At 47.0% G+C, this 21,226-nt stretch overlaps 1 protein-coding gene across 4 annotated transcripts in view; it reads left to right on the top strand.

Annotated features, from left to right (window-relative positions):
• The window catches only part of LOC146865345 (ATP synthase subunit C lysine N-methyltransferase-like), a 262,764-nt gene that overhangs the window by 192,424 nt on the left and 49,114 nt on the right, over nt 1–21,226 (top strand). For 2 of the 4 annotated variants that reach the window (XM_085631422.1, XM_085631409.1), the window contains one exon: nt 11,464–11,514. The exons of the other annotated variants lie outside the window; for them this stretch is intronic. In XM_085631422.1, the coding sequence (XP_085487548.1) occupies nt 11,464–11,514 (51 nt within the window). The remainder of the gene's footprint in view (nt 1–11,463; nt 11,515–21,226) is intronic. 4 annotated transcript variants of the gene reach the window in all.

The following is a 21,226-nucleotide window of genomic DNA, read 5'->3' as shown; positions in this document are numbered from 1 at the left end:
CAGAGACAATGAATCATACAAGTATGTCATTCAGTCTATAGGGAATGTCACATAGTCAATGAGGATTACAAGGTGTAGGAATTAAATGTCATCCATACTGTTGGGCAGTATATTTTGAGAGGGTTTGGGCTGGGAAAGCACAAACTCAGGATTTAAAGCATACCCAGTGGTTGGGGGTTGGCTTTACTAATAAAAATGTATATCGGCCCAAACTCATTTGAGCAACATTAAAATAATGAAAGACTGGGGAATTTCTAACTATATAGTAACACAAAAAAAAGTTATAACTATACCATCCATGTTTGTATGCAGCTCTTTGATGACAGTTCATAGGTCACTGTCCTATGGTAGGATTGTAATTTCTGAACTGCAAGTAACACAAGAATCTCTGTGACAAAGGCAGTAACCCACTGAGCTATCCAAATAAAATACAGCCTATCTGCATTTCAAAACTACACACAGGCAAAGGGCTGCTCTCCAGCAGGATCATTAATCACCAGTTCGCTGGACATTTTATTGTTGCCTTGCATCCATGGCCATGTTAATGATAAAAACAATTTAAATGAAGCATATGCAAAGTATGTGCCTTGCTGGGCTTGTGCAGATTTTTGAAAACAAATAGTAATACATTCGATTACCTACTCCTTGTGTCACTGCCTGATCTGATAAGCAGTTGCAGTAGTCAGGAAAGGTGAATGAGAATAAACAAACTTTTCTCAAATGCTGAACAGAAATGGAAATATCCACGCAGCACAGGACGATAGGCAAAAGTTACTCGGTGTCAAATAAAGAATTTGTTCCCTTCGCCATGCCCCTATTGTAATTGACATGGACCACCTGAGCCCAGGCCCAATAACGCATCTCCCAGAATATGAAGAAAAACATTTTTTTCAATGTAGCTTTTTAATGCGTAATGAATAATGACACTGAGTTTTACAGACTTTATTAAAAATCCAATTTAGAGGGAGCTGTAGATTGCACAGAACACTGTTTATGCCTTGCTTATTCTTTGTTTTCTACTATTGTATTCTGAGCAGTGCCTGTTTCACATGACAAAGTCACAGGGAGAACTGGTCTTAAAAATGAGTAGCATTAAGGCAGGTGCCCAGTTAACACCCTCCCACCATCTGTATATTGAATAGAATGTATATTTGTCGTTAAAATTGGTTCTGATGTCGATTTGCGCTTAATTGGACACTTGCTAATTTGGGCTGGTTTTTGGTCTGGAACTGGTCTGATTGGGCTTATTTTGGGCTTGTATTTCAGCTGCATTGGGCTTGGGACGGGTCTAAAAATCTGGCAACACTGAACACACCTGCTTGCTGTTACTGCTATTTCATATAGGTACACACTTTTGTGGAAGGGGTACTCAGACACACGATCACAATAGTGCTGCTGGGCAAGGCGCACTCCGGGCGCCTCTATGATCACGCGGTTGCCCCCCCCCCCCCACGAGGGTCACGATCGCAGCAACGCTGCAGGCAAAGGTACACTCCTTGCACCTTGGCGATCACGCTGCTGGCCCCCACGAGGGTCACGATCGCAGCACGTAACTCGGGCCAGTGGCGGTGATACTTCCTCACAGCTGATCATGCAGATCATGGGCCGGCAGCAGTGACTGTAGGCACACAGCACTTCTCAGGTTCCTCACGGTCAAAAGCAGAGATGATCACGGGGAAAGCTCCTCTCGGCCACACGGACGACCCCCCCCCAGTCAGTGAGTACACCCATTAACTGCAGTGAGTAGTTGTTAGTTACGTGGGGGAGTGAAGGGGGGAAGTTTGGCGCCCACTCACTCACACTGAGTTCAGAGACCCTAGAAGCACAGTAACAGCACACAGGTCTTCAGAGTGTTAGCAATGGCCTGTGCCTATCCCACCTCTAAAGGAATCTTCCATTGGTACGTGATGCTCACAATCTGTCCCCCCCCCCGCCCCCACCACCCCTCCATTAAAAAGTGGCGACGGAAAAGACCATCCGCATTGTGGTATTTAAATTACTTTGTCACCAGATAAAACGCACCAGCGAAATTTGGAGTAGATTCAACAGAAGAGGGTGGGAAGCAGAGGAGGAAACAGGCTGCATCTCTCTCTTCCCCCTCTCACCTATCACTCCAACGCAGCGCTGGGCCTCTAGGCTCTGCAGAAGCGCTATTTGCGACTCTTCCTCACCCAGGCGACAACACATTGCATTTTTTGTGTGTGGTTCTGTGTGTGGCGCCTTACACAGTGATTAATGCCCCTCGCTGCACGTGCACATGGTCAGTGACTGGCTACCGCCCTCCCCCTATGACCTCACCACCCCCGGACACAGAACATAGACGTGGTATCTTTGGAAGGCGGGAGGTCGCGAGACCCCCCGGCCGTATTTATTAAGTTAAAAAACAATACATTTTATAATTTGCATGATAAACAGTTATACAAAAATCAGCAGGACATTAGATACATTATTGTCAACAGGTGTGAGTGACTATCCTTAACAAAGACTCTAATACAGATTGTTTCCTAACCGAGTCTAACATCCTCCTCTGCATTTTTGTATACTAACATTTCTGGGCCATATGGCAAGGTCGCTAACCGGTGTCAGGTCCTACTAGCTGCGCCTCCCCTACAGGTGTGCGCCTGCGCAGCCGGGCCCGGTAATTACCCGGTCCATGCCGTGAACTTCATTTACCCACTAAAGGAGGGCCCTTACTCTGCGCCATCCGGTGACGTCATGAGTATGCGCGCGCGGGGTGGCTACCAGCCTAAGGAAAGCGTGACTCCCCAACCCGCGCCCCTTTGAAGCACCAGTTACCTTGCCCCTGAAGTTCTAGGAGGGGCCAATGGCCCCTCCCCCTGGGCGGGCACCTCCGTAGGATGATGCCCGCCCCCTCAGACCTTCAAATAGTTGCTCACCGGTCATGACCTTACCGCATGCCCCATACCTAATAAATACGACGACCTATGGGAGAAAATTCTAAAGGACAACTACACTGACTAAAATCACACATCATGTATAACACCATAAAGCTACAAGGGAAAGAAAGGCCTAAACACGACTGCACCAGTTACACATAATACAGTATCATTCACTACCTTGGGGAAAAAGGCCTACGAGAAAGCATAAACAAGAACATAACCTCACGATACAGTATTGATCACTACAATGGGAGAAAAAGTCCTAAAAGAAAACCTCATCAGAAACTAACATTTCAGAACAGTTTACCGCGCCAAATGCCCGCTAGTCGGACTAGTAAGGCATCAACCGCGTACTCCAGGGATGGTGGGTGGGGAAAATTAAAGCCCCGGACGCCGGGGCACGTCCGATATGGGGGAGCGTCCAGGCAACAAGGGGGTCACCTGGGCGCTCCCCGCCTCTTTATCCCACAGTGGCCCGCCCCCCTCCCCTCCGACCCGGACGTCGATTAACGACATCCGGGTCCCGGTGGCAGCCAATCGGTGGCAGGGCGCGCCCCAGTGGACACGCCCCACCACCGAGAAATCCGGAAGGACGGGGGAGGTCGCCGCACCGCCATGCAGGCGGGGGGGCCAAGAGCCCCCCCTTTCCACATGGTCAGTGACTGGCTACCGCCCTCCCCCTATGACCTCACCACCCCCGGACACAGAACATAGACGTGGTATCTTTGGAAGGCGGGAGGTCGCGAGACCCCCCCGGCCGTATTTATTAAGTTAAAAAACAATAAATTTTATAATTTGCATGATAAACAGTTATACAAAAATCAGCAGGACATTAGATACATTATTGTCAACAGGTGTGAGTGACTATTCTTAACAAAGACTCTAATACAGATTGTTTCCTAACCGAGTCTAACATCCTCCTCTGCATTTTTGTATACTAACATTTCTGGGCCATATGGCAAGGTCGCTAACCGGTGTCAGGTCCTACTAGCTGCGCCTCCCCTACAGGTGTGCGCCTGCGCAGCCGGGCCCGGTAATTACCCGGTCCACGCCGTGAACTTCATTTACCCACTAAAGGAGGGCCCTTACTCTGCGCCATCCGGTGACGTCATGAGTATGCGCGCGCGGGGTGGCTACCAGCCTAAGGAAAGCGTGACTCCCCAACCCGCGCCCCTTTGAAGCACCAGTTACCTTGCCCCTGAAGTTCTAGGAGGGGCCAATGGCCCCTCCCCCTGGGCGGGCACCTCCGTAGGATGATGCCCGCCCCCTCAGACCTTCAAATAGTTGCTCACCGGTCATGACCTTACCGCCACAGGCCAGCATTGTTAACCGACGATCTGGCCTCCCCCTTTACCTAGACCTAAACCAGGAGCGCGCTTACTTTGCAAATCCCTCCAACCAGGCCCAGACATTATTAGACCACAAGACGTTCGCTGCCTCCGTCAAGTGCACCCCGTCCCTCAAGTAAAAATGCTCGCCCCAGATACACCCATGTGGAATCGTCTGCAACTGGGGGGTCCGAAATAATTTGTCCAACTGTGTGTTGACCCTCCGTACCGAGTGATTCAACGCCCTGACCGAGACCCCCCCTCGCCACTGCCACCGAGGGATAAGTTGAGACCAAACTACTGTGGAACCCGGGCAAGCCCTGGCCACCCACCCCGCAGTGGAAATGATCTCCTCAATAAGCACGCGCCTCCCCAATTTTGCCAAATCATTCTCCCCCAGGTGAAGTATCACCACTGACGGGGGGGGGCCGCTGCTGAGCTAAGAGTCCCTGGAAAAAATTCCGAAACTGGCTGAGGCATAAACCCCCCCTCCCGAAAAATGAGATATCAAACCCCTTTTGCGCTGCACTCGTCCTACGGTCTCCTGAAAGAAAAACATGTTCCGCACGCCTAACATAAGAGTGGCCCACAATCCAAGTCACCAATTTCTTGTGTCCTCCGTGCTGTGCCGATGTCGGTCGTTGGCGCCCGGTGGCGAGTTCCTCCCCTGCGTGACAGGTTTGAGAAACTGCAAAAAACCAGAAACATACCGGGCGTGAGCACCATCCTGTCACAACATGTCAATTCGTACATAACTCTTGTAACGTTCGGACGACCATCTCCCCAGTTTCTTCACATTCTCCACTGAGAGACCCCTCGCCACTGCCTCAGTTGCTGCCCCAATCCTAAATGAGTGGGTGCCGAATTCCCTTGGATCGAAACCTGCCAGTCGGACCGTTAGCTCCAAGACTCGCCTAAACTGGTACCTGGTCAATGGTGTACCATCGGCGTGACACAGCAGTGTGTCCCCCGCCGTGCCCTCCCGCTGCCTGCAGAAAGCCTCCACGTGAGAAACCGGGCAGCAAGGGTTGGCCCGCGCCCGGTGGAGCACTATGGTGTGACCCCGAGAGTCCTGATCAGTTTTCGATCTCTTAATTGTTATTCTCATAACGTCCTCCCTGATCTCCACACCGGCCCACCGTATTCCGCCCACTCTATCAGCTTTTGACCCAGCAACTAACTCCCCAACCCTCAAAGCCCCATAGAAGGCCAGGGAAAATGCCGCCTTGAACAAAATAACCTCCCACTGGGAGCTACAGACACTGTGCAGCGCCCCCAATAAGGCCGTCAGCCGTGCCAGTCCAATGGGCCTTCTCCTATCGCCCCGGTAACCCTGTAAACGGCGCCAACCCCTCAAGGTCTTGCGCACCAGAAAGGTGTTAGTGGGATCTCGCATGCCCTTACCCTGCGCGAAGAAGGAGACCGCCGCCCTATGTCTGTTCGCAGTCGCCACTGAGCGCCCTTCCCTGTGCATCGATTCTAGGTAAGCTGCAAAGCTGTCCTCCTGGGCCCACCTAACCTCCCATTCCTGCCCCAAAAAAGCCCGGTAAGACAAAAACGCCCCTTCGTAAGCTGTCTTGGTCCTGGGGGCTAAGCTAGCAACCACGAGGTCCTGTAATCTGGGGCAACAATCTGCCAAAGTACTGCCGGGAATTGCGCCGGCTGGGGTTCTGCTGCAGGAAGATGTTCCCTGAAAACCTGTATTTTAAAGCGAGAAAGGGAGTCAGCTGCATTGTTGAGGATGCCAGGGACATGCTTGGCTCTGAAAACCACATTCCATTTTAAGCATTGCAACACAATCTCCTTCAGTAAGCGGAGTATGAATGGACAGCGTGCCCCCTGCTGGTTTATGCATTCCACAACCGTCATGTTATCCGACCAGAACACCACGAATTGATTGCATAAGTGTTCCGGCCAGACCATCAATGCTACCCATATCGGGAAGAGTTCCAGAAAGCCAATATTGGTGGTCAGTCCCCGTGTCCTCCATTCTGCTGGCCACCGCTGGGCGACCCACCTGGTACCCAGGATGGCGCCAAAGCCGGTACTCCCAGCAGTGTCCGTCCATAAGCCCAATTCCGCTGATGTGGAGGGAGGACCTGCCCACACTACTCTGCCATTAAAATCCTCCAGGAATGCCATCCAAATAAGCATATCCTGGCGAACCTCAGATGACAACCTCGTGCGGTGATGTTTCTCCCGTAGCCCTTTCATAGCTTGGGCAATAGAGCGTGAAAAAGGGCGTGCCATTGGGATGACCCGAAGCGCAAAATTCAATTGCCCCACCACCTCCTGTAGCTGTTGCAATGTAACCTTGTCTTTGCGTAGGCATTGACGTAGGGCTGCTCTAAAGCTAGATACCTTGGCCATGGGTAACCTGAAGCATCCTTCCACTGAATCAATTTCGATACCAAGGAATTCCAAACAGGTGGACGGGCCAACCGTCTTCCCCGGCGCTAGCGGGACCCCAAAAGCCCGCATGAGCACACAAAATTCCTGCAACGCCCAAGCACACTCCTGAGATCCCGCCGCACCTAGGAAAAGGAAATCGTCCAGATAATGCAGAACCTGCCGGTGGCCCGTCACCTCTCTCATGACCCATTCCAAAAATGAGCTAAACGCCTCAAAGTAAGCAGATGAGATGGAACAGCCCATGGGCATACATTTATCCATATAGAACTTGCCATCGAAAGTGAAACCTAAGAGATGGTGGTCCAGAGGATGGACTGGGAGGAGGCGGAAGGCAGATTCTATGTCTGATTTTGCCATCAATGCCCCTGGCCCCAGCGCCCGCAATAAGTCAACTGCCTGGTCAAATGAGGCATACTTTACACTACAAATCCCCTCATCAATCGCATCATTCAGTGACGCACCTCTAGGTGCCGACAGGTTGTGGATCAATCTGAACTCCCCTTTCTCTTTTTTGGGTACTACCCCTAGTGGAGAACACACAAAATCGGGGACAGGCACCTTCTGGAAAGGGCCAGCTATCCTACCCAGGAACAGTTCCTTGCTAATCTTAGCAGCCACCACTGCGGGGTTATGTTGCACCGACAGTTGATTCCTGCAATGCGCCCTACCTGTGTACCCCCCTGCCGGGATCCTAAAACCTTGAGAAAAACCTTCCTGCAGTAGAGTGGCCGCTGTGTGATTCGTGTACCTATTCAACCAAGGGATCATTGCCAAAACATCTATAGGGGTTGGGATATCCAGAATATCTGAACTACACTGGCTTCCCCCTCCCCCTCTGACTGTGGTTGCCCTGCTTAGACCTGCAAGATGACTCGGGGTGGGAGGGGTGACCGCAGACTGAACATGCATGTCTGAATTTACAGGTGCCAGGGGCCCTCGTGCAGGTGCGCTTATTAAAATCCCAACACACCCCTTTTCTCTCAGACCCCCCCCTACCCCTACCCGGGATCTCGCTCCCCTGGGCCGCCCGAAATGGGTGTTGAGGTCTGGTGGAGTACCCCCTGACCGCACTGGAGGACTGCAGTGGGGCAGAGCTCCCTGAGAACTGCCTATGCCATGACACAGAGTCAACCTTGTCCCATGTCAATGATGTGTCAAATTCCTTAGCTTTCCTGAAATTGACATCATACTCCTTCCAGGCATCCCCCGGGTACTGCTCGCTCCACCCCACAATCCTACTCTGGTAGCAAGCCAATGGCGCCTGCACATTAGGAGGCCGTTCGGCCATGATGGTCGTGAATACTGCGAAAGCCCTAACCCAATTGAGCAAAGTTTCCTCTACCCTAAATCTAGCACACTGTGCCCTCCATTCACTTGGATACATCCACTCCTTTAGTGTCTTTGCCTGTTCCATTTCCCTGTGATCCAGTAGCAATGAAAAAATTTAAATATATTTTCCCGCCCAAATCAATTCTTTCGTTGCCTGGGACACATGTTGTGCCAAATTCTCACTCCTAGAGGGCAATGACCCATCACCCAAGAGAGGCAGGGCCACCTCCTTACCATTTTCTTGCGTCCGGGCCGGTTGACCACCATCTGCCTTCGGTTGGGCGGGGCTGGAACCTGTAAGTGAAGGAGAGGGGGGAACCGCAGCTCTATTAGCCGCCGCTGCTGATTTAATCTTTTCTACCAACTGCGCTGCTTCAGCAGCATGATCTGATGACGCTGGTAACACGCCCCCCTTTTGTAGCCACGGCAATAAAGCCGCTATTTGGGATACCAATTCAGGCGGGACCGAGTCCGGGTTATCTGCTGGGACTACGGGCGCCCCAGGGGGCATGGCCGGTGGCACTGGTATGGCAGGCAACGGAGTGACCGGCGGCGGCAGGCCCGGCACTGGGATCGGTACCACGGGCGGGGAAGCAGGCCCCACAGGAAGTAGCGCCGGCGGCATGGCAGGAGCCGGTGTAACGGGCGCCGGGACTACCGGCACAGGTATAAGGGCTACCGGAACCGCGGGTGCGGGTGGAATCGAAACCGGTACTACTGGGGCTGGGGCACTGCACCTGCGCTTCTTGGCCTTAGACGTCTTGGGCGGGCTAGCAAAATCCCCTCTTGGCAAGGGTGCCTTCCGCTGCCGCGCAGGCCTGCCTGAAGGGGCTGGGGGATCAGTAAACCTTTCATTCATGCGGGCCTCCAATTCATCCACTTTACTCAATCTCCTATTAATGCTGTTCATCTCCTGCATCATGGCCTGCATCATAGCCTCCATCCTGGACCCCCCTTCACCACACATCGACCCCGGCATGACTTGGGTGCACCGCCCTACACTAATACCCCAATACAGGCGTAAGTACGCTTATTACCTTCACCAGATGGAGGATATACAGGGGGCTGTAAGCACCATGCAACCGTAACCGCAACGCCCCGGCTTATCCGGTTTGTCAGGGGTGAGTAAACTCTAACGTAGACCCACCCGGCGGCTACCAGAAGCAATGCAATGCGAGCCCCCCGCTCTCCTCTTACCGTTCAAAGATCCGGCGCACTCTCAGCCGGAATTTCGCCCGCGACCACACTGATGTCCACCACTCCGCTCGCTACGTGAAATACAGGAGTGCAGCGTTAACGTGCCTAAAATAGAGAATGCATTAATACATGCTAGTGTTAAATACAAACAGCTGGTGAAAGCGGACTGCACCACGTTTAGACAAGGTATGTAGCTTGAACTTTAACTTCCCCCCCACTGTCCTTGGCTGTTGCCCCTACCTCAGCAATCTCACAAGCAGTTGGTGAAAGCAAACTGTATAAGATTAAAAACGTATGTGCAAGCTTGGACCTTCTTTAACCACCCCTCCACCGCCCTTAGCTGTTCCCCCCACCGTAGCAGTCACACAACTTATAATAGCATGGAGTACAAGGCTAAACAAAGGAAATTCACTTTCTGTTATGAGTCAAGGCCAGGATTCGAACCCCGGTTTTGCCGCCAAACCACACCTGTTCCCTGCCAAACAAAACTCCAATACAGAATGCCCGCGCTTTTCTTCGTTTTCCCCTACCGTATTGTCCACAGCACACGAGCGCGCTTCTCCTCGTGGTTCAGACCCCCCCAATAGCCCCCCCGAGAGTGTGCGGGAAATCCGCTCAGCTGGCGCTGGCAGCCGCCTCAACCCGCTGCCTCGATAGTACCTCTGTACGCAATCTTGGACCCTCGACGCACTGACCCTCGCCCTTATTATTCAATTCGTCCGAGCCGGATTAGAAATCTGCGCCACTACCGTCCTCCGCTCTACCAACCGCGGGATTGGAAGCTCCGAAGCCTCACCGCGCCGTCCGTGCTCGACGCACCTGCAAGGGGGGAAGAAAACAAAAGAGAAAATTAAAGCCCCGAACGCCGGGGCACGTCCGATATGGGGGAGCGTCCAGGCAACAAGGGGGTCACCTGGGCGCTCCCCGCCTCTTTATCCCACAGTGGCCCGCCCCCCTCCGACCCGGACGTCGATTAACGACATCCGGGTCACGGTGGCAGCCAATCGGTGGCAGGGCGCGCCCCAGTGGACACGCCCCACCACCGAGAAATCTGGAAGGACTGGGGAGGTCGCCGCACCGCCATGCAGGCGGGGGGGCCAAGAGCCCCCCCTTTCCAGAAGTGAAAGAGGACGTACACCTTTCTGTGCCAGCCCCTTGATGCAGAGGGCACTACACTGCCCGTTTGAACCTGAGGCGATGATAGACCTCTCTTTAGATATGCAGCAGGGCTGAATTATTAAAGCCAATCTGGGCAATACAATGATCTACCGCACCCAGGCCAACTGTACTTAAGAAGGGCTGAGGCCGGGCGCATCAATAGACACAAGACACATCATGCCATCCCCCGGTCCCCAGCTGAGCATCTCCTCCAGTAAGTAGCTATCCACTGCCTCTCTGTGCCCTGATATGAGATCACAGCATCCAGTCACTGTAATGCCACAGATCAATCAGGTGTCAGCGTGCAGTATGTAACGCTCTGCCGTGACGGAACGTGGTGACAAAGTAAATCAAGCATTTGTAATGCAATAGGGCTCGCATTTCGCGAGTTTGAGCTATTGCCATTGTAAATGACAATTCCTTTTAAGTTTTTAAAGCATAAATAAAAGGCATAGTCAATTTACAATGTCAATAGCATTATCATTTACAATACCAATAGCTCAAACTCGCGCAATTGCGAGACCTATTGCATTGCAAATGCTTGTTTCACCCGCCATTAAGCACTGTCTAGGGCCTTTGCACGACTGTAGATATCATATTTACCGACAAAAACACGCCTCACCCTTAATTATGACCGGAAACACTTACATCGTGGTAGATGCCAATTGGCCTTCTGACGTCAACAGAATGTGCATTGTGTACCTAGTAGAGCGGCAATTCTGCTTACCTCTTAACCACCCGCCTAGGTGATCTTGTCCACGAGCTGGGTAGGCTACTGGGGACGGGCAGTGCACATGCGCAGTGTGTGCATCACAGACTGCGTTGGGACTGCTGCTCCTACGTTTGAGGAATGATTTTTTCAACCATAGAGCGTATTGTTTCCTAGGTTTGTTCAATAAATCATAAGATTTGATCCTATACAATAGGTAGAAAACGCGTGTTGTGTTGGCTTTGCACCTAAGTATAGTAAGAACATTTTTGCAGACCAGTCAATATATAAAGATACATGTGGTGTTCAACAATTCTCTTCATTATAAAAAAGGGCACTATTTTCATTGAAAGTATATAATTAATTAGATATCTGCAGAACTGCTAGTGTACGAATAATGTTTTTCACGACGCATTATTTTATTTTCCAGGCGGATATGTCTTGTTACAACAATGTGACAATATTTTTGGCTCCCAGTGTGGTAAGTGCCAACAGTAGCTAGCGTGCGTCATTAGCTGTATTAATTGGCAGCAGTGTGAACTGCAAACATCCTGCGTTTCAATTAAATGAGTCCCGTTTTTAGGTAAAATTAGAAAGGTCAGTTGTTTTCACAGTTTATCCTGTTTACTAAAAGTGCAGCTGTCAACTGCTTTGTAAAGCTAGTAAATCATGAAGTTAAAGACATGAAATCCATTAATTTTCATTCATGAAGTTGTTTCACATTCTAATTGTGCAATGAAATCATTTCCAGGGGCGGCGACTTTTTCAAAAAGCATTGTGGGTACGATTGATGACAGGATTGGGCCCAGGGAACGATTGATTGCAGGGTTGGGCCCAGGGAAGACTGATGGCAGGATTGGGCCCAGGGAACGACTGATGGCAGGATTGGGCCCAGGGACCGGCTGATGGCAGGATTGGGCCCAGGAAACGACTGGCGGGAGGATTGGGCCCAGGAAACGACTGATGGCAGGATTGGGCCCAGGGAACGACTGATGGCAGGATTGGGCCCAGGGAACAACTGGTGGCAGGATTAGGCCCAGGGAACGACTGGTGGCAGGATTGGGCCCCGGAAACGACTGATGACAGGATTGGGCCCAGGGAACGACTGATGACAGAATTGGGCCCAGGGAATGACTGGTGGCAGGATTGGGCACAGGAAATGACTGGTGGGAGTATTGGGCCCAGGAAACGACTGATGGCAGGATTGGGCCCAGGGAACGATTGATTGCAGGGTTGGGCCCAGGGAAGACTGATGGCAGGATTGGGCCCAGGGAACGACTGATGGCAGGATTGGGCCCAGGGAACGGCTGATGGCAGGATTGGGCCCAGGGAACGACTGATACTCTGGATCTGAAGGCTATACGTCGGGAATGACTAAGGATAATGCTTGTACCCAGAGATTGTTGTACATGGGCAAAGGGTGTTCTAAGCAGGCACAGGGGCAGTAGGAACAGCAAATAGCCGATTGACACTCTGCAATCACCGCCTGTTGTGCTGTTCTGTTTTACATCTGAAGCAGTTTTTGGTGGCAGGTTCCTTTCGCATAGTGTGTAGCAAAAGGCAGTGCCATGCCCACATAGTCCTCTGCCCTTGGCTTTAGACTGTAAACTGCGGCTTCCAACGGTAGAGGCCCTAAGAGCAGACTGTGGCCTGTGGTGTTCAATTTTCTAGGCCTGAGAAAAGAGGATCAACCGCATTCAATAAGGGAAGATGCGTCTGGTGATTTCTTATTAAGTGGAGGTGATCGAATTGACACAAAGTGTGTGGCTGGTTTCACGCTAACTCTTTTCTTGATAGGTTTGCTTCAATCGACTTCTCTGAACTTGCACCAAAATGTATTGGTCTTTGGGATAGGGTAGAAGTTTTGGCAGTCAGTTGAACCAAAAGACGCTGACTGTTTGTCCTTTTAATCATATCTACAAAGAAGTCTGATAACTCTCTGCATATCTCATTTAATATGTTGAAGTCCCTTTTAGGGGTAGGGGTGATTTGTTGCTTGATAACTTCAAATAGTCTTCTCGTGTGGTTTCTTGCTTGGTCTAATTAAGCTCTGTACAAAGGGACCTTTGCATCAAGGATGATGCTTGTTTTGCAAAGTAGAGCCAGATTCATGGTTTATTTTGCCTTCACTTTCTTTTATCTGATCCAGAGTGGTTACTCCTTTCATTTATCTTGTTATTGTTTAGTGTTTTTGTCTCTAAGTTTCATATGTGCAATTTCATCTATTGTATTGTCCATAGCTTTGTTGTAACCATTTGTCAAGAAGGATATTGATTGGACCTCTTTCAGGGGTTCGAGTTGTAATCTTTTATTTGAGACAAATATATTGACATTGATATGTTTAGTGTTTCTAATCCACAGTTTTGGTCGATAGATTTGGTCTTTGGTTATAGGCCTTTCAATGGTAAACTAGAAAAGGATGTGGTAGGAGTCAGATCTGGTTCTATGAATTCAAGCGATAGAGCACCTTTCTTAATAATCAGAAGGTCAAAAGTTGATCCTTTTGACGGGTGTACCAAATCATAGTTACTTAAAAAGGAGCTTAGTTGAGTTGCCTGAGAGTCCATTAGGTCCTTCAAGTGGTGGTTTAAATCTCCTATAAAGATCCTATAAAGATGTTATTGGTAGATGAGAGAGATTGTTTGGTGATGAGCTCCATTAATTGTTCAACTAAAGTTTGGTTGTCTCCCTGTAGGTGGGAGATAATATAGATCTTGAATGGATTTGTATCAGAAGTACAGTGTTCCATTCCCAAGCATTCAAACCTAAAATAGTTCTCAATTATGGGACATCTGTATTGGATTGAGTGTCTGTATATGACTGCAACTCCTCCTCTAGGACGTCTCTCACTATATATATATATATCAAGGTGTTTGGACACGTAATTTTGTACAAAACTGTATACTCGTTAGTGGAGTGGAGTGGAGAATTCAGTTTTTAATTATGTTTGTGGAAGATTGTTTTTTGAATCAGTGCATCAGCTTTGGAGTTTGTCATTCCAAAACTCTTCTTCAGTCTTAAATTGTAGTTTTTAAAGTCTTGGGAGCAGCAAAGGTGTCAATCAGTGGGCTACAAGTGCATTAATTTAGTTTAGGTTTGGGGAAACCTGTTTATTTTCTAATATATCAACCAACTACACCACTTTTGCATTGAGAGCAGACCACATGAGGCTGTTGCCTGAAGTATTTCTACTCAATTGTGTGTGATTGAAAGTGCAGGGCCTGTAATTGCATCATTTAATGTGCTGCACATTATCATACAAAGGTTGTTCCCAGGGCTGGTGAAGTACTGGGAATTTTAAGCCCAGCGGTGCAGGGGAACACACCCTATGACTTCGGGTTCTTCCTGTTTCAGACCTACAGAAACACAGAGTCTTCTTGGTGAAGTCAAAGATCAGTTTATTGGCTGCAGACCAATTACAGGTATCCTAGAAGTACAACAGCGTGTATGTTCTCAGGAGACTGCTAAAAGTCACAGAAACGGGCTTCTCCTTAAATACAAAATATCATGCTTCAGGCACACATTCCTTGGTTTATGGCATGGTCATTCATATGTATACATTTCAAACGAAAAGGCAGAGTCATGATGACCATCCCACATTCCAGTTAAGCCAGCACACAATTATTTACCCAGCAAGGCTCAGATCCCACATCAGATATCAATAGGCCCCAATAAACACGAGCATCTCCTGTTTGGAAAACAAGCCATAAAGCAGGAACAGTCAGGTGTGAAAGAGATTAGCTGGAGGCTCATGTAGGATGAAAAGGCTTTATGGTGTGTCAAGCCCTGATGCTAATCACAGGTGGCCGAAGGACGGGGAGCTCGTGGGACCGGACTGACCTGGGGCAGCGTCACAGAGAAGTCAAAGGAAGGCACATGTGCTCTAAAAGGCCCGGATTTGCTTCATGATATGTAGCCTATGTGAGGGCAACCATAAGATGGCCACCGCTCTAAGATGGAACCCATGTAGTGATGTATAATAACGTATACATAGTGCATTCATAGCTAAAACGTTACACAAAGCACTTGTACATACCGCATTGACCATTCGCGGTTCGCTAATACCGGGATAGACAGGGGTAGGGCCCTGCCTCCTACGCGGTCCCAAATTGTAAAGTACGACACTGGTGAGATTGATAGATTTCGAGAATCATTGTCTTGCCTTTCCCTTGAGTTTTGTTATACTTGGGAGAGTTTTATTAGTGAAGCGGAAGACGAAAGATGAGGTTAGTTGTTGAAAAAGGTCTTTTTTGTTTCTTCTGGACATGGAGGCAAACTGTTGTGTACCTCGTTACCGTTATTTACCCTTGATGTTTCATAGATGTTTACATCAGCTTACTTACACTTTTTTTAAAAACATTTTATTCATTTTCCAATATTAATAGTTGGTTACATCATGTATCTCGCAGAAATATGCCATTATTTGTCATCTAGAATTTACTAGAATTTACTAACTCGAATCACCTTCCCTTCCCCTCCCCCACCCGACTCCTCTCAGGCGGCACTCAGGTGTCTAAACTTAAACAATAACAATTTAGTTTAGATAAAGGCCACGAATGATTCTCATGGCCACCCTAGAACATATCTCGGAAAAGTGCATGTGTCATGTCTTGTAACAGTATGTTATTCATCTGTGCCTTCCGGGAACAGTGTTACTGCCCCAGTCTGTAAGCCTCTGTACATCTGTCTCCACGCTCTCAGATCATCTTCTATCTTCTCATCTTCTCTAACGTGTTTTATTCTGACCTCATCTGCAGTAGCCTACTCCATCATATCCCGCAGCCATTCCCCGTGTCCCTGTGGGTTCACGTTCATCTATTTAATTGCAACAAAGTACCAGTCCCAGACTCAGGAATCTACAACTTAGCTTTCTTTTGACTGGCCCAGAAGTCTTCACGAGGGGTAACCTCAAGTTTTCATCCTGTAGCTTGTTTGATTGTCTGTAGGACCTCCCTCCAATACGGCTCAATGTGTGTACACTGCCAACCCATATGTAAAAATCGACTTAGTTAAACTTTTGATGTCTCATGGGATCTCATGAGAGTAGGGGTCTTGATTTGTTAGAGAGATGTCCTTGTTATCTCCAAACCCCCATATGCATACGTGCATTGTTATATTTGTTTGGTTGGTTCTGGATCAGAAGTATCAATTGGGGAAACTGGAGTGGCTGTGGTTATATTTTAATTTGATCTTTAGGGGGGTTCTTTAGTCAATAGTAACATTTTGACATATTTCCTCGTGTCTCGATTATTCACTGTATTGCCCCTTAGATCATTTTAAATGATGGTCTTTGAACTCTTCTTTGCTCCTTGGATCTGCCAGCCTGTATACACAGTGGCTAAGTAGATGCACTTTGTGCACATAGTTAGTTGTGTTGCCCTGGTATTGTGATTTCTCTGTCAGTTTGCAAGGACCAATCTCAACGCTGCACCTGATTCCCTCACTACTGCATCATTCAGGCTATGGATGCAAATACATATTTTTTAAATAATCTTTCAGATGAAAGCACATATTATATTACTCTTACCACTTTGAAAGAGTTTATTATGAATGTATTGTTTATTTGTCTAAATATTGTGTGATCCTGAGCATTGCCTTTTGTGTGCAAGTTATGGTTTGCATGGCTGTTGTGCGAATTATGGAGTGTGGTCCTTACTATAAATCACAATTTCCAGTGTTTTTTTAATTTTAATTCATAACCTTGACTGGAATCTGACTGTATTTTTTAGGTCAATTTCTGTGTCTTTTAAAACATATATTGAGCTGTTATAACTAAATCTAACCATACTTTCAATTTAACCTTTGGCTGTATAAGTCAATATATGGTTTTTTGATCTTATACAACATCCAATAGTTCCCTAAAACAGTCTCCCTGAAGTCGACCAACCTCAGCTGCTCAAGACTTAAATACTACTAAACTGCTATACTTATGGTCAGATACCCAACTATCACTGATCATTACCTCACAGATGACCTCATCAGCGAGACTGTATATAAACGAACTAAGTGTCACAGAAAGACTATAATTCAACTATGCTCATGTTTGTATACCTCGTAAAACAACTGGGCCTGAAAGGTGCTGGCAAGCAGAATCTGCTAGTCCTCAACATTAACTGGGACACAGAACCCCTACGTAAGACACATTGGAGGCCCATAGCTATTCCCTAACAGACCATATCATTTGAAACTAGAAGGTTAAAGCAAAAACATGTATCACATTTATGTAAGGAAAACTAGAGACACAATGTGAAGTCAATCACATCCATCTAGCTAACAAAAAAGCATCAATTGACCAATGCATAACATTTACACAGCCACTCCTCAGTAGTGTACCAGATACATTTTTATTTTCAACACCCAGCCTCTTGTGTAGAAAAACGTTATCATTACTGCACTTTGCCAAACTCCTTGCATTCCATTTGTTACTACCATCCATCAGCAGTGTTTTCACATAGTTTGATAGCACACAAAAAACACCAATTCCACCTTCCGAGGTTGGACTAACCTCTTCACATGTATATATCCCCCACACTAAATAAACACCCTGGCACAACAGGATTCACGTTGAGTCACAGGTGACATCACCCACACACCCTCTTCACTAACTTTCCCATGCATGCACTTACTGTTGGTTTTTCAAGTTGGGTATGGATTTGAACATGGATTTCTTCCATGCACATTTAATTGTCTTGTGGTGGAATGTAGCATCATAGCCTTACAAATCCATACCAAAGCCTTCACTTCTGACTTACAGTTTAAACATCCTCCAGTAGCCAATTGAACCAATTCTTAAGGATGTATTAATCCCCTCAACTCAGCTAGTTGCCATGGGATGAAAAACACTGTGCATTTTCAGCAAATGCCAAATGATTAAAATAAATTCTCTCGTTCTTCTGAACCAAATTGAGACCATTATTTATCACCAGAGGGTCAGGACATTCTGTCCTTATGAATACCCCCTTCAGTAACCATTGACATTAGTAGCAGTTCTCAGTTCATGAACAAACATAACCCCAGGCCACTTGGAAAACTAATAGATCATTTAAAATTACCTACTTAGATCAACAACTCAACTTGATGCACGAACAACCATGTCAAAACCCACCAGTTTCCAAAGTCTTTGAAGGGTCTTCATTGGTTGTTCTCACTAAAAGGTTATCCTGACTGCAAATGCATAACATCCACCCTCAAAACTATCAATGGCTGTGTTCATTGATTGCCAGCAAAAGTCTGACCTTGTTTCCATTTTCATACCAGAAACAATACCTTAAACTACATGCAAACTCTCAGATAAGCTTCCACGTAAAGCCTAGGCAACTTCTGCTTTATTTGGTCTCCATACAATACCATACTGAACCAGCCGCTCAAATCATGCAATATAAGCACGATCATCTCTCCCCTTCCATAGCAAAGACTCACTCATCAGTTGGCCCTTGATAACAGATTCTGAGAAACCTCAGTATCTCTTCTTCTCCCCACCAGGCTGTCTCACTTCTTTACCCATTGACTTAGCTGCATTAGCTACAATATATTCTCCTTGCTTTCCATTCTCATATTCTGGTTACTAAAGGCAGCCACTTCATGCAAACCACATTATGATTGCTGAGAACATACTTCGGCGAAAAGAAAGTTCTTGCAATCTATTCAACCCTTAGTGGTGAAGTCCCCTTAACAGAGTCTTATAGTCAGTCTGTATCTCCAAGTTGGTTCTCACACATTTGATTTAAAATGCTGCATCCCCGACTATCAGGCTGATGCCTCCTTCTTCGTCATACAATGTGTTCCACACTCCGTTATTCATAGATGTGAAACCCGTGTGCTTGTTCTTCCTTCCCACTCCAGTGTAATAATACAGTCCACAAATCATAAACATCAGTGTGAGTGATTAGCGCTGATTTGCATGCCAGATCAAAACGTTTTAGGACAAAAAAATGAACAAACTCATTTTTTCACCAAAAAAGCCCTCACACTGCTCTGTTCACTTAAACCTAGCACCATTCTTCATCACACCACTCCTTGCTTTATTGGAGTGGGCATTTAGTAGCAATCAACGGTAAATTAAATGTTTCTATTTTTCCTGTTGGTTTGTCAGCATGGACAGAGGTTATTAGTGAAAGATTTTTTTTTTCCTCTGGTCATTCCAAACTACAACTACATAGGGAAGGCACAATGAGCCTGTGTCACAAGTAATTCTGAAAATTAGGAGCTGATATCTCTGCTTCCAGTTGGATGTAAATTTCTGACTGTCCGGCAGTTACAGAATTATGCATAGAAAGCTACAAAAGGTGCAGGTTTCCCAGTGTACTTCAGGTAAGGTCATGTGACATTTCTAGGGGATCTATTTTTTCTCCCCAGGGATACTACTTTTCTCTATGCAGAAAGCCCTTGTCCAAATCCCAGCTAAAATCGTGAGAGGAACATTTCTCTTCCCAACCTAAAAATGCATTTACACCAGTCTTTGGGTGGAGTAAAACCCTACTATTTTCAGGGCGGTAAGAGGAATGAACGAAGTTTGTACTATCCACAAACATATGTGTATGTGGGCGTTCACAAACTTCCAAGGCAAATCACCCCATAGAACACCAGTTTTCTCACCCTCTGAATGAGTTTTTCGGGGGTGCTCTGCACTCAAGGCTGAGACGCAGAAACACAGAAATGGGGTTTCACCTGGCCGGAATTCCTTTGTGAAATCACGGCAGGTGTAAAACTGATATTTGTTCATTTATTTTCATTAACAACCACATTTAACTTAGTGAATATTTCCATTCTGTGCAGTTGCATGTTTCCTTCTTAAATATTCATATTGACACTGGTACTGCAGGCTTTAGTCTCTGTGAACTCTCTGACGGCATCTGTTCAGTGGAATTACAGCCTTTTCTCCATTTATAAACTTGTTACTGACTTTGTGTTTTAATATGTGATGTCAGCAATAATGTCATTAACCCCTTCTGTGCCACGCCCTTTCCCCCTCCTGTGCCGGGCATTTCATTAGTGGGTGGGTTTCATGACGAGATAGTCTCGTCATGGGCACAGCGCGACCGTGCTCCATGACGAGACTATCTCGTCATGGGCACAGAAGAGGTTAATGTCATTTTTGGTACTGTGAGTGATGGCATGCATGAAATAATGAGAAGTGCATAGGGGCACATTATTCTGGCAGAGCTAACCATGAATAGGGACTTGCTATTGCTTTTAGGCTTTGTATTGCTCGTATTATACCACTTTACCATATTATTCCTCTTTTGTTTTTAGTTAATTCTATTTGTTTTTATTTTTGCTTAATTAGGAATCTTACTACAGATACCCTTTTCCCCCAGTAAATTTGTTTGGTTATTTCTCATCCGTTGACACATGTCCCTCAGAAACGAGAGACTATGTAGAGTGAAAAATAAATCTTAGTCAAGCTCGTGGAAAGACTTCAAGGAACATTAAGGTTAGCAAATTGAATGCCCATCTGAGGTGTGATGCAAAACATCCATGACTACTGCATTTGAGGTGGGTGGTGGAATGATGGTGAAAGTTCACTGTCATGTATAGAATTGTACAAGTTTCAGTTCCCAAGTGTAATTGTAGAAATCTTTGGCAATGTGGTCTAAGTTGATGGCAAATGCTGAGGTGCTGGCAAAGTGCTTGAAGATCATTTTCATTTGTTTTGTATGAGACTTCAAATTAAAACTGTTATAGCACTGTTGGGCTTGGCCCTTTCTCCAGGGTCGTGCCCAAATGTTTTGCCAGGCCCAAACCTTCCTTTTTAATACATAAACTTCACCCCTAGAGTAGGCCCTGGACAGCAGAGAGGACAGGGTGCAATGTAATTAAAAGGTAGGACATGTACTTTTAGCTTTTACATGTCTTGGTAGGGAAAAGTCTTAAATTCTTTTTTCACTGCTGCAAGGCCTACCTCTCCTATAGGATAACATTAGAGTTAACGTATTACATTTTAAGCATTAACTACCAAATGGGAACAGGTTAATGTTTGGTGTCTTTGGATTTGTAATGAGAAATCCTCTCGTCGGATTTTAACTTACAATTTTGAAAATACAATTTTTAGAAAGATGCAAAAAGAACAATTGATGGACAGAATGCAGCACAATGCCATACATTCACCCCAGTACAGAGATCCAGGCTAAATCCATTGTTCTTTTGCTCACCATGCCATTCCAGTTTGGACCCAGCCATATGCAATTCAGTCT

The sequence above is a fragment of the Triturus cristatus genome, chromosome 2_1 (assembly GCF_964204655.1).
Source record: "Triturus cristatus chromosome 2_1, aTriCri1.1, whole genome shotgun sequence".
In the NCBI taxonomy this organism is placed as follows: Eukaryota; Metazoa; Chordata; class Amphibia; order Caudata; family Salamandridae; genus Triturus; species Triturus cristatus.
Note: the sequence above shows the minus strand (reverse complement) of the source record. Positions and strands in the feature narration are given on the sequence as shown.